Source organism: Etheostoma spectabile, chromosome 13, assembly GCF_008692095.1.
Source record: "Etheostoma spectabile isolate EspeVRDwgs_2016 chromosome 13, UIUC_Espe_1.0, whole genome shotgun sequence".
NCBI classification, from domain to species: Eukaryota; Metazoa; Chordata; class Actinopteri; order Perciformes; family Percidae; genus Etheostoma; species Etheostoma spectabile.
Window position 1 is genome coordinate 4,820,759 of NC_045745.1, and position 12,177 is coordinate 4,832,935.

Sequence of the window (12,177 nt, forward strand, 5' to 3'; positions counted from 1 at the left end):
TTGTATAGTAAGGTTATGGTACCTCCATGGGATACTGCTGTCCATCGATGGTGTGTTCGGAGCCGGCCTCTCCGTCGTTGCCCCAGTGCATGTGGAACTCCACAGCCTTGTAGGTGGTCGGGAGGCCTCCACCTGAGATGGTGCTGAGGTGAGGAACTCCCACCCTGACTGTAGTGGACATACGCAGAGCACAATGACATCACACAACAGCGTCACAGGACTGAGGGGTTTCTTATGTGTAATGGAAAATATGCTCACCTGAGCGTCCGTTGTTCTTGATTGAGTCACTGAAGATCTGCCGGTAGTTGGTAAAGATGAAAGGAGTCAGTCGGTTGTCTTTCAAAGTCTTCCTGGTGACGATGTTGATGGGCGACTGGTGGTGTCCATCACAGTCGCTGTTGGCGTGGCCCCACTTGTCTGGTGCTAAAACAAGAAAAACACTTAAATCAAAGGGCAACTATTATAAAGCATTTTGAGGATTAAACTTGCATTTTGTGTTTGTACTAGAATATGTTTACATGTTTTAATGTTAAAAAAACACTTTATTATTCTCATACTGCCCATAGCTGCTGCAACTGTAATCACTCTCTGTATGAGACGCTCTGTAGGAGCGCCTGTCTCTTTAAAGGCCCTTTTACAGTAGCTCCAGCCGAGCTGGTGTGCGCAAATGTGAATTTCCTTTTTGGGATCAATAAATTATTTTCAGTACAGAGTCAGTACAACCTATTCAATCTTCAGCTGATTCAGATGCTGGTTACATCAGTAAAACTACTCACAAGATCCAACTGAAGGTTGCATATTACTCCAAATTTGGCATCACTACATTGGTTGCCTTTACATTTTTGAGTCAATTTAAAGGTTTAAACGATCACCTACAGTGTAAGTAGGTATAGGATTGGCTCCTGACTATATTTCAAACTTTCTAACCTCACATGAGCCAGGTGCAGTCTGGAATCTCTTGTAGATCTCTAAATGATTCCCAAGTCAAGGCTGAAAACCAGAGGAGCCTTTGCACCTAGGGCCCCTCACCTTTGGAACGACCTGCAATATAGCTGGCAACCTCTTAATTTAAATCTCTTTATTGGAGATAAATTTCTCATGATTTTATCCTTATTGCTTATATTTTATTGCACTTTACAACTGTTGGTTTTAAGTCCAATGTCACGCAATTAAATGCAAATGAATTATTTAAAAATCCGACAATGTGATTTTCTGGATTTTTGTTTTAGATTCCGTCTCTCACAGTTGAAGTGTACCTATGATAAAAAATTACAGACCTCTGTATGCTTGTAAGTAGGAAAACCTGCAAATTAGGAGTGTACCAATCTTGTTCCCCACTGTATGTGCTTAAAAAAAGTACCACATAAATAAAGTTATATTGTAACCAACATTGTTACCATACTTTTTGAATTTAAATAAGCTTACTATTGCACTGCTTATCACAGGTGAATGGGACAGATAGCACCAATCTGAAACACAGAAATGAAAAAAACGTTTGACAGATGAAAAGCACGCACACACACAACACACCACCACACACACACACACACACACACACACACACACACACACACACACACACACAATCAGCCTGCATTGTTAACCTCTGGGTGACACAAACAACCTCAGCCTATTGTGAGGGCAAAATGGGATGTTTCTTCTCAACGTCTACACTGAAAACTGTCCAGCTAGATTTAACTAGATGTATTTACAAATGGGTCCTTTTATTAATATTTACTTACTGCAAACAGTGAATTGTTCTCCTGTTAGTTGAAGTCAGTTACAACTAACTTACAACTTAGCAATGTCTAATTGCTCTGTGACCACCGCCTGGGTGCACACCTTTACTAGATGGTCTGACAGCACGGGCGGTAGCTGTGAAAATGTGTCACTTTCTGTCCTATGAAATCTGCAAATGTAGTTGGAATTTATAAGAAAAACACATCGGGGGAGCGATTGTGTCACTTTCTTTCACATGTGGGCATTTGTTAATCAATGACTAATAACAGGATGTCCTTGAACAGGGAGCTCAGTTTGTGATGAGCATGTCAGACACAGAGGAATGCCCGGTATCACATCAGTGTGATGGACAGCGCAGAGAGGGGTGTGTGAGTGTGTGTATGGAGATTGTCAGGCCGGCGGTTTTGTGTGGGGGAGCCTCTCTTTCACCGGGGGAGCCGTTGGTTTCTGGTGACTAGTTTCTAACATCTTTCTGAATCCATTTTTGGATTTCTGTTAACGAGATTTTGCAATATATGAACTTTCTAATTGAATAAAGTGACTGGTATGGTTGAAAAAAATTGGGGAAAAAAAGCAACTTCACCCTGCTTGTTGAGCAGCTTTCTGATGTATTCATTGCCCTCATGTTTTTCAGTGTTACTAGGAATTAAATAGCTCACATTAATTAAGATATTATCAATCTATTACTTGCACGATTGTATGTAAAACAGCAGTAGTATAAGAAAAACATTAAAACACAGGCTGAAAGGACCTGTACTGTTGCAAGAGAAATCTAAATAAAACCTCAATTTTTCTGACATATTTTCCAGCCATGAATGAAAGCAGACTCACCTGCTGATCCTGTGCAGATGGTCCAAAAGGACGTCAGGAGGATGAGCTGCTGCATTTTGGAGCTGACTCGACCTGGGGAGGACAACACAATGACTTGTTTTTTCCAATGTGATCGCATTCTTGCAGGGGGGTCTTCTACTTATCTATCACCATACCCTGACAGGAAAGAAAGGTTGCCCCCTCCTCCTTGAGGCATGTCTCTAACAAAGCTCTCTACTGATAAGAGCTTCAATGAGGGGGCCCATCCATGGGCTCCTGGTGTACAGGGAACACTCCCTGGTGATTTGAGAAGTACCTGCCAATCAGATGGATTTAATCATCATCATCATGATTACAGGTACCTTAAGGTGACCCTCAAAGGAATAACTGTGTAAAAAGAGGAACATTAGGCTATTACCTCGTCCCCTCTTACTTCCCCTTGAAAATTCAGTATTTCACACTGTCAGTACCTTTTATAAAACGAGTAGCTCCAATCAATCAATCTGGTTGTTACATAGCGTGAGATCTTAACCACATACAACTGCTATGATTCGAATTACTCAGCACAATAAAGTGTCAGTCCATGTCTGAGAAAGAAATTTAGACGAACAAACTGATAGCTAAATAGGCATGCAGTGGGCAAACTGGGCACATTGGGCATAGCCTACAGGGCTCTCTGTTTTCTCATTCACCGTGAGACGCACTCCAACCGGTTCCCACGGTCACACGCACACCTTGTGTTTCTCACGCTGATGAAGGCAGTGCAAGGCACAAAGACTCGCTGGAAGCTATCATTTTCAGGCATCAGATTTGAAGTTGAGAAAAGGCCGGCTGGTCCGTCGTCTACCGCTTCATCAATCACACCTTTATTTTCAAATCGTGAATGAACGCCATCTCATTTATTATTGAGCTTTTTAACCCTTGTGTTGTCCTCCATTCAACCATGCACTTGCCTGTTGAAAACTGAAAATCAACACACCATGACACCCTCTTATCATCACTAGTTTTACACTTATATTTGGAATTCATGGTCTATAAACCTCATTTGTAAAAAAATTATACCTAATTCTTGAGTTGCAAACACAAAAAATTATGACTTATTCAGACTAATATTAAAGGAAGGATAATCACAGAAGGGTATATATCAATATTCAATTGGGATACTGTTTTTTTTTTAATAAATGCAAAAAAATAATAATAAACACCTAAAATTCAATGAAAGTGGAGCTCTGATATTTTGTTGTACTTGTTGTAGCCGTTGTATGGAATCATCCATGCTATTTTTGGGTAATCAAAATTAGATAGTTAAAAAGAAACCCATATTTCTGACATAGAAATTTTGAAAACGGGTCATTTTTGACACAAAGACACCACAAGGGTTAAAGAAACCTTGGACGTGCCGTTTCAGTTTGTAATGACAGGCTACCGCCGCTGCAGAATTATGAGTTTGATTCACACGATCATTAATATCCTCTGCTCTCGTGTTTCAACGCAAAAAAAGAAACAAATGGAACAGTGTTGAGCGGGTGTCCGTGGAGCATTCACGCCCCACTGTCACGCTGCTCTCACGCCTGGTGCATCAGGGGACAAGACAAGCACATGTGTAGGCCTCCTTTTAAAAGTGAATGGCTATTCATGGCACCACCAGCTACTGCCCCCGGACCCCCTGTAGATGTAACTTAGCAAACATTTGATCCAACTCTGTGGGCATTAACGTTAACTTTGCACCCATGGAGTTATTTAAAATATTGTTGTTTTTTAGGAATCATTTAAAGACAACTACCTTAACCGTTTGACTCAATTTGCTTGAACATTTAGAATATTGGGCCAACTGAAACATGGAACCAGAAGTTTCAACAATTCAAAATATAGCTTGCTAGCTAGCTATATAACATGAAAATGATCTCAATCATTAGCTAACTTACTATTTCCTATATCATAGCCGGTTATACACACACAAGGATCAAAATTAATATACACAATTAATACAATTTTTTATATCACATCAGATCATCGAAAATAACTGATGCACTTTGCAGTAATTTGTAGTTGCTATGACAACAATTAAGAGATGTCCATAAAGTTAGCTTAGCTCAACTAACTCGACTAATAATCACTGAAATAATTACAATTTTGCATAGCTAGCCTAGCTATAGAATCAAATGAACAATAACCACAAACAGTCATAGTCCCTTGTATTTAGCAGACTAATATTGGCAAACAAGTAATATACAAATTAGAAAAAAGAGCCCATGTAGCCTGGGAACTGGCGTTAGCTAGCTAGCTAGCGAGCTAGCTAACTTTAGCATATGACGGCTGATACTCCAGCAACTTAGCTAACGTTACTAATTTAACAAAGCACAATAATAATTTAAGCACAACAATTTAGATTTAATATTACTTTGTATTAGTTAGCTAGTTACATTATTAAAAAAGTCAAGTCCTTTCCTTTCCAGTCATCTCTCTTAAATCTACGTCAAGAATTGAGTCTTGAATAACAAGTCAAAGTCAAGTCGAGTTTACCAAGTCAAGCAAGGCTAAAGTCCTCAAAATGTGCAAGAGTCTCGAGTCTCCACCTTAGTTAGCTCCATTGATAAAAAACACCAAAAACATAAATTTTACCGCTTCCTCGAACTGTTGCTGCTGTCTCGACCAGTTAGTTATTATATTGTGTGCCTTTCTTTAAGCAAAAAAGGTCTTTTAGCCCAGTTACAGTTCTGGTAGTTTCCATTGAAGCCTAACGTATCTTGCGCTACGTTGCACTAATGCTTTGCATAGCAACCGCAATATTATTATTATTTGTATTTATTAAGTGATACATGTATTTGTGATACATGGTGGTGGTGGTGGTGGTGGTGGTGGTGGGGGATTTGTACTGTAAGTTTATTGTTCCAAATAAAATTTGAAGAGGTTTTCTTTAACCATTAAAAAGGAAGATAGTGGGGGAAGTGAGGAAAAGAGAATCATTAGAGCTTAACCTTGGGGCCCAGGAACTGTCTGATGCTTCAATCCGCCTGAAAGGACTGGGGGTAAACCCCGGGACCAGAAGGGATTCCAATTGAAATATAGGCTACAAGATTTTTAAGACTATATTAATAACGCCTCTGCTTGATGTACCGAAAATTGTTTGATGGTGGAACCCTTCCTCCTTTAACTTAACACTGCAATAATTACACTAGGCCTACTAACAAAACCCAGAAATCTATCATCTAAATGATCTTATACACCTTTTCAATGGAATCCCATTGCTAGACCCCTTGTTAACTTCCTGTCAGTTGATGCCATTCACATGGCATTCCTCATTGATCCCACTCCCCTCATATACTGACAGACTCTCCTCTCCCTCCTCACACCTGCCTCCATTTTGTTATCTGCAATACTATGATGTTCACCTGCACTGCTGACTGTTACTATAGTAACGACTGTTTACATCTGCATCTTTTTGCACTACTTACCTTTTTGCACTACTTACATTTCAATTTGCACTGCTGACTGTTTATTTACAGTACCAATTGTTTACATTAAATCTGCACTACCGTACTTTAACTGTAATATGCAATTACTTTCCACCGCCATTTAATTCGGATAGTTCCTGCCAAACTTTACTTTATTGTACTACCTTTAACCATTGTTATACTGTCATTTAGCCTAACTTATATAGCTATCTGTAAAATTCTGTCTATAATAATAATAGCCGCCTGTATACATTTATAGTACATACTCACCTGTAAAATCTGTAAACCATAGTATATTATGCTATTTGCCATATCTGTAAAATTTGCAATTATAGTATATACACTAAATTCCTAGCTGTAAATCTGCTCACATAACTTGTTATCTATATTTTTGATTCATAGGACAAACCCATCTGTAAAACTTGTTTATAATAGTATTCTTTTCTATATTTATTCAGTACATATCCTGTCCTCACTTACGGAACATTGTATATCCTGCACTTACTGCTATTGCACTTCTGGTTAGACCCAAACTGCATTTCGTGCCGGCTACCTGTACCTGTGTAATGACAATAAAGTTGAATCTAATCTAATCTAATACACTGCAACAGGAAATCAACTTGGGTCCATTTAGACCTGTGAAAAGTCAATCTCCCTTCTAAATCATAACTTTAAGATCTTATGTTATTAGTTGGACAAAACTATCCATATCCTTGATTGGACGTAAAAACATTCTAAATATTTTTCACCTACATTTTTGTACCTCTTCCAGGGGGTGAGGGGTAAATTTGAATAAATCCAGAAATTCATTTTGTTTATGCACAGCTGAATCTGAATATTTAGCACTCTACAAGTCATGGTATTAGCCTAGAAAAGTGCCATTTCTCTCTCTAAGATCCGAGGTTATCACCCCCATCTTTTTGAATTAAGTTCATTGCCTCCTCTGTTTAATGTACCAAACTAGTTTACCAGCTTTTTCACCTTGCTCATAATATGATAGCTTTAATATCAAACGTTTTGTTGCATTCTTTGTAGCTAAAACGTAGCTCTCAGTTTATGGAGCTCTGAATGCAAAGAGCTGATTTGCAGAAAGTTCTGGTCTCCTTGCAGGTACAACAAAGTCCAGCCTTGTGTTACCCTCGATAGAACAGCTCCACCTAGTAGACAAAGGGAGGGAAAGCACTGAGGATTTTTCCCTGTGGTGACAGTCACCATCTTTTGGTTTCTGGTGAAGTAGCCGAATTGCTGCAGTCGATGTCTTACGGTCTGTACTTCAGCAAACTGGTTTTAAGTGAGAGTAAGGTCCTGCATCTATAGCCACATTCAATGAGTCTTTCATTTGCACCTGGGAACATCATAAAAAGCCTTATACACTCTCCCATCAGACAGGCGATTGAGATTAATAACTAATAACTAAAAGCTCTGGCACCACTGAACTAAACAAGACTGTCTAACAAGACTGTTAGTCCAAGACATGATGATATGCAGTTTTTCTACACAAACACATACGCATTACTCCAGATTTGTTTTACTGCACCTTAGCTAGCACACTATTGATCATTTAGTATAGCTACTGCATTATTTTAATATCTTTTGATTTGTTCCTATATTGCTTAGTTTCTATACTTTTGTCACTGATACATTTCCATCCTGCCTTGTTTTAGCCTTTTTAAATATGTGTATAGTCTTTTGAGGCTTTCGTTGATTGCTTAGTTGACATATTCCAGTCTGTGATTATCCATCAACATCCATTTCTTTAATTTTTGTCTAAAAAAATCCTAATTTCCGCTTTTCTAACACAAACATTAGGTACAATTTCCTATAAATGACGTTTATTGACCATAAAATCCAAAATAACTGTAAAACTAAAGTTAATAAGTTAGTGTTACGTAGTGTATTGAAAAAAGTATCAAAAGTGTTGAAAAAAGGAACAAAATCGTAAGAAAAAGTTATAAAAATAAGTGTTTTCAATTTCAGTTTTGGCGGGAAGACAAGGATTAGGAAAGCTTGGAAACAGATTCATGATATAATCTTTTATTTTAACCCATGGGATTTAACTTTTACAGTGCATTTCTTTACAACAATTATTCATTAAGTGACAGGTTTTAAGCCACCACTACGGATCAGATAACTATGAATGTTACATTTCTGAGTTCCTCTTAAAGATTTTGACTTGATGAACACAGTGTTGAAAAAATCCCAAATATTATGGATAACCACAAAGGACAACGGAGAACAAAAAGGTTAATTGATTTAGTGACATCCGATCATCCATTGAAATGTTAGCCTGGTCATCAAACCGCACCATCAGTTAATCTTTAGTTGTCTCAGTGTTATTACGCAGCTTACTATCTGTACCATTAAAACATAGAGGGAGGCCAATTAGAAACCTGCTGCAATCCATAAGAAAGAAAAAGGCTTTAAAAATAGACAAAACAAAATATGGCACTATTGTCTCAAGGAACAACCAGTAGACACAAACACATTTTTTAAAGAGGGGGACTGTGGTCAAACTCCCCTAAACAAAACAAGAAACCTGAAGCACTTTGTTGAGTCTTTTCCAGAGCAGTCTTTCCTGCCAGTTCCCAATCTGAGGAGGAGTCATCGGTCAGATGGACATCGAGCTTCATGTGGACATTAAGCCATTCATTCACAAACATCTCAGCAGGAAAACCTTACCTCTGTCACATCCCAGAATACCCACAGTACCTTCAAATGACATTTTCTCTCATCAGAAGAAGACATCTGCTTCCACCCAACATTATTGTGTTCTCTTCCTCTAAACACATCAAGCACACGTCCCGGCAAAACAAACCACGCACATCCCTCAGAACGTCGAATGTCCCGACACGGCTATACTGGAGAAAAGCATTGACATTAACTGTGCATATACATCATTTTGAAAACACATTGCAGCAATGAACACATATATACGACCCACCAAATGTACATTAACATAAACTCAATCCAGTTATCCATTACATATTACATTCAGGCTCCAAGGAAAAGATGCAATGACAAAGTAAACCACAGATTTCTCCCTTTTACTCAAGTTTGGTCTCAAATTCCCTCAAATACAACAACAGCTAGTAGTGCACAAAATAAGAATACAAAATTAGACTTTTAAATACTGTAGCAGCAATTCTTTTCTTTTCAAAGTTGAAAGCCTCCAGTAGTACAGGTAAAGGCTTTGGAGTCCCCGACACGTGGAAGGGTGAGCGATTGTCCTCTGAAGTGCGAGACAGTGTCTGTAAGGAGGGTACAGGTGTTTGGTACTAAAGGTGGGTGACTCTGATGGGGTGGACAGGTTGGAGATGTGTCTCGGACAGGGCATGTGTGGAGGCAGCTGGGCGCTGCAGTGCTCCAGGCTGAAAATGTCTTGGAACAGAAGGGGTTTGTTCTGCAGGATAACCTCCCCCCCTCCACCTTACCTGAAACGCCTCCATCTCAGACGTTCCCTTTCCTCTCTCCACCTTTCAGAAGTCTCACAGTGCACCTGCGCTCCCAAACCGAGCTCCCAAAGAGTAACAATCTCTCTCATCAACCGCCGCAGCCGAAAACAGAGCAGGTCGGGGTTACACGGTCGCTCAGCTAACAGTCCAAAAGAGAGCGGACAGAGCCGAAGCGCGAGCCATGCTACACAACGCTTCTCTCAGCGGAGGCTGTGGCGTGGCCTTCTTGACTGCTGGCTGCGGATCTCGCGGTGCGAGACTCCGGAGCAGGTCGTGGCAGATGTTGAGACCAACACCGGGTCATACAGCTGTTGGTCTGGGATGGGCAGCTTCAGATGACAACAGTCTTTACAGAACACATTGCCACAGTTCCTGTAGATGGAAACCACACAGGAAGTGTGTTAAAGCAGTGTATGTGTTTACGTTTTTTGATATACACCCATGTTGTTTCCTGCCACCTCTTCATTTGTAAGTAAAGTGCTTATTTTAATTTTCTTTGTGTTCTTGTGTCAATTAATGCAGAAAGCCACGTGGAAGCCCCACCTGCAGTGGTGAGTCTCTTGACTATCCAGAACCACAGTCACAGTTGAAACAATGGGAGGCCATGGGGTCGGGCAACCACCTCGTGACCTCACACACACACACACCACACACACACACACACACACACACACAAACACACACACACACACAACACACACACACAACACACAACAACACACACACACACACACACACACACACACCACACACACACACACACACACACACACACACACACACACACAACACAAACCCACACACACACACACACACACACACACACACACACACACACACACACACACACACGATCAGTTAAGAAGTGCGGAGACGGGAGGATTGTGAGAAAACAAAAGATAGAAGTTCTTATAGGCGATGGAGCACAAAAGATGCTGACCTCCGTGTCCTTGGGCTCCACTCGGTCCCAGCTGCCCTCAGACAGACGGTCCTCACTGTGGGTCGACAGAGAATCCTCCTCGTTGCTGTTGTCTGACTCTCGCAGACACGTCTGAAAACGGAGAGAGAAGGGCAAGATCAGAAGAGACAGGAACGATAAGAGGATAATCAAAAGTAAACAAACACAGCCGACAGAAAAAAATAAATAAAAATCTGCTAGCGCTAGGCTGTCCGGCATAATCGCCATCACTGAGAAGGGTACTCACAATGTCATCCTCGTAGTCAATGTCTGGCTCCGAGGGAGGGGTGCTGTACTGTTTACTCTCCAGCTTCATCTGCAGCTGTCGCACCTGCAGCCTCAGCACCTCCACCTCTTGCTTGTAGCCGGCCTCAATCTGGCGCAGTCTCTGTTGAACAGCATCCATGGGCACCGGCAGGCCGTCGTCATCCAGGTAAGATGGGGCTTGGGGCGGGGGTGGGGAGCTGGAGGCGGAGGGCGAGGAGTATGACACTGGCAGGAGCTGATGGCCTGCCAAGGAGTAGCCGTTGAGGGCTGCGGCAGCAGGCCCACAGAGGCCGGTGTAGGCTGCACTCCTGGCAGCAGACAGCCATCCAGCCTGCAGAGGGCTGATGGGATTACAAAGAGCCTCCCTGCGGCAGCACTGGGAGCCGTTGGCCATGGCGAAGCCCTGGGAGCGGAGCAGCTTACCGGCAAGACGGCGGCTCTGGTAAGTGTTGCTCTGCAAGGCCCGGCTGACGCCAGAGTGACTGGCACTACTGCAGGCCGACTGGACCAGACCCTGGACGCTCTCCCAGTGGGAGCCGAGCAGGGACAGGTCTGTGATCTGGCTCTGGGAGATCAGATGGCGAGCTGCTACTTGGGCGCAGTCAACAGGAGCTACTGCAACTGTCAACATACGCTCTTTTCCTTTCACTACATCTGTCCTCATGTCCTCCTTCTCCTTCTCCTTCTGGGGTTGAACCTGAGGCTGGGACTCAGGCTGGGACTCATCTCTAAAATGACTCTGGGTCAGATTCTGGCTCACAGTGGGGGGTAGGGTTGGGGGGAGCTCTCCCTCATCTGTGAGAGTCTCTGTGGAGTCCTCCATGGGAAGTAGTGGTATCAGCTGCTTCAGAGCCAGCAGGTCTGCTGATTCTGGGAGGCCATTGACCTGGCCGTCAGAGTGGCCGTTAGTCAGCGAGCTGGGGGTGGTGGCTGCAGGGTCTGTGCCACTGCAGGGGAGAGATGAGCACGGCTCTGATTTATGAGTGGGTGACGTGGTCCTCTCTGCAGTCCTACACAGGCTCTCAGCCTCTAGCGGAGGCGGTGGGAGTGGAGGGTTAGCGATCTGAGGCAAAGCTTGTTGAAGGACAGGAGCCAGGAGGGAAATGTCAGCGAGGACGACGTCCTTACCGAGAGGGACCTGGGGAAGGGGCAGAGAAGGCAGCGGCTGTGTGGTGAGACAGGTCTCCTCCACTGTGTCTTCAAAGCTCTTTGCACCTGGGACACCCTCTGGGGTCATGGCAGGACTCTGATGCAGAGGTTTCCCCTCACTGCTGTCCAGTCCAGTGTTGTCAGGTGTGACCTCATCAGCGACGGCTGCAGAGGTTTCCTCTGTGGCTGGCGAGAACTCGGGGGCAGAGCGACCCTCCTGGCAGTGCTTATTGAGATTTGGGTCGCTGGAGGTACGTGTCAGGGGCACCCCGTTCTCAAAAGCGGACAGGAGGTTGTCCATGGAGCGGGTCTTGGGAAGTCTGGAAATCAGAAAAATATATAAATT

The 12,177-nt window shown here is 42.6% G+C and overlaps 2 protein-coding genes across 2 annotated transcripts in view; both read right to left on the reverse strand.

The window, feature by feature from the left end:
• Positions 1 to 2,643, reverse strand: part of LOC116700069 (carbonic anhydrase 4-like) — a 19,007-nt gene extending 16,364 nt beyond the window's left edge. Inside the window, 5 exon segments of the mRNA XM_032532908.1 lie at positions 23 to 168; positions 259 to 423; positions 1,426 to 1,452; positions 1,455 to 1,469; positions 2,572 to 2,643. Coding sequence (XP_032388799.1) covers positions 23 to 168; positions 259 to 423; positions 1,426 to 1,452; positions 1,455 to 1,469; positions 2,572 to 2,626 — 408 coding nt within the window. The 5' untranslated portion in view covers positions 2,627 to 2,643.
• Positions 1 to 12,177, reverse strand: part of mtmr4 (myotubularin related protein 4) — a gene marked incomplete at its 5' end in the record, with an annotated part of 56,879 nt that overhangs the window by 19,974 nt on the left and 24,728 nt on the right. Inside the window, 3 exon segments of the mRNA XM_032532904.1 lie at positions 10,033 to 10,087; positions 10,398 to 10,508; positions 10,663 to 12,151. Of these exon segments, the coding sequence (XP_032388795.1) occupies positions 10,033 to 10,087; positions 10,398 to 10,508; positions 10,663 to 12,151 (1,655 nt within the window).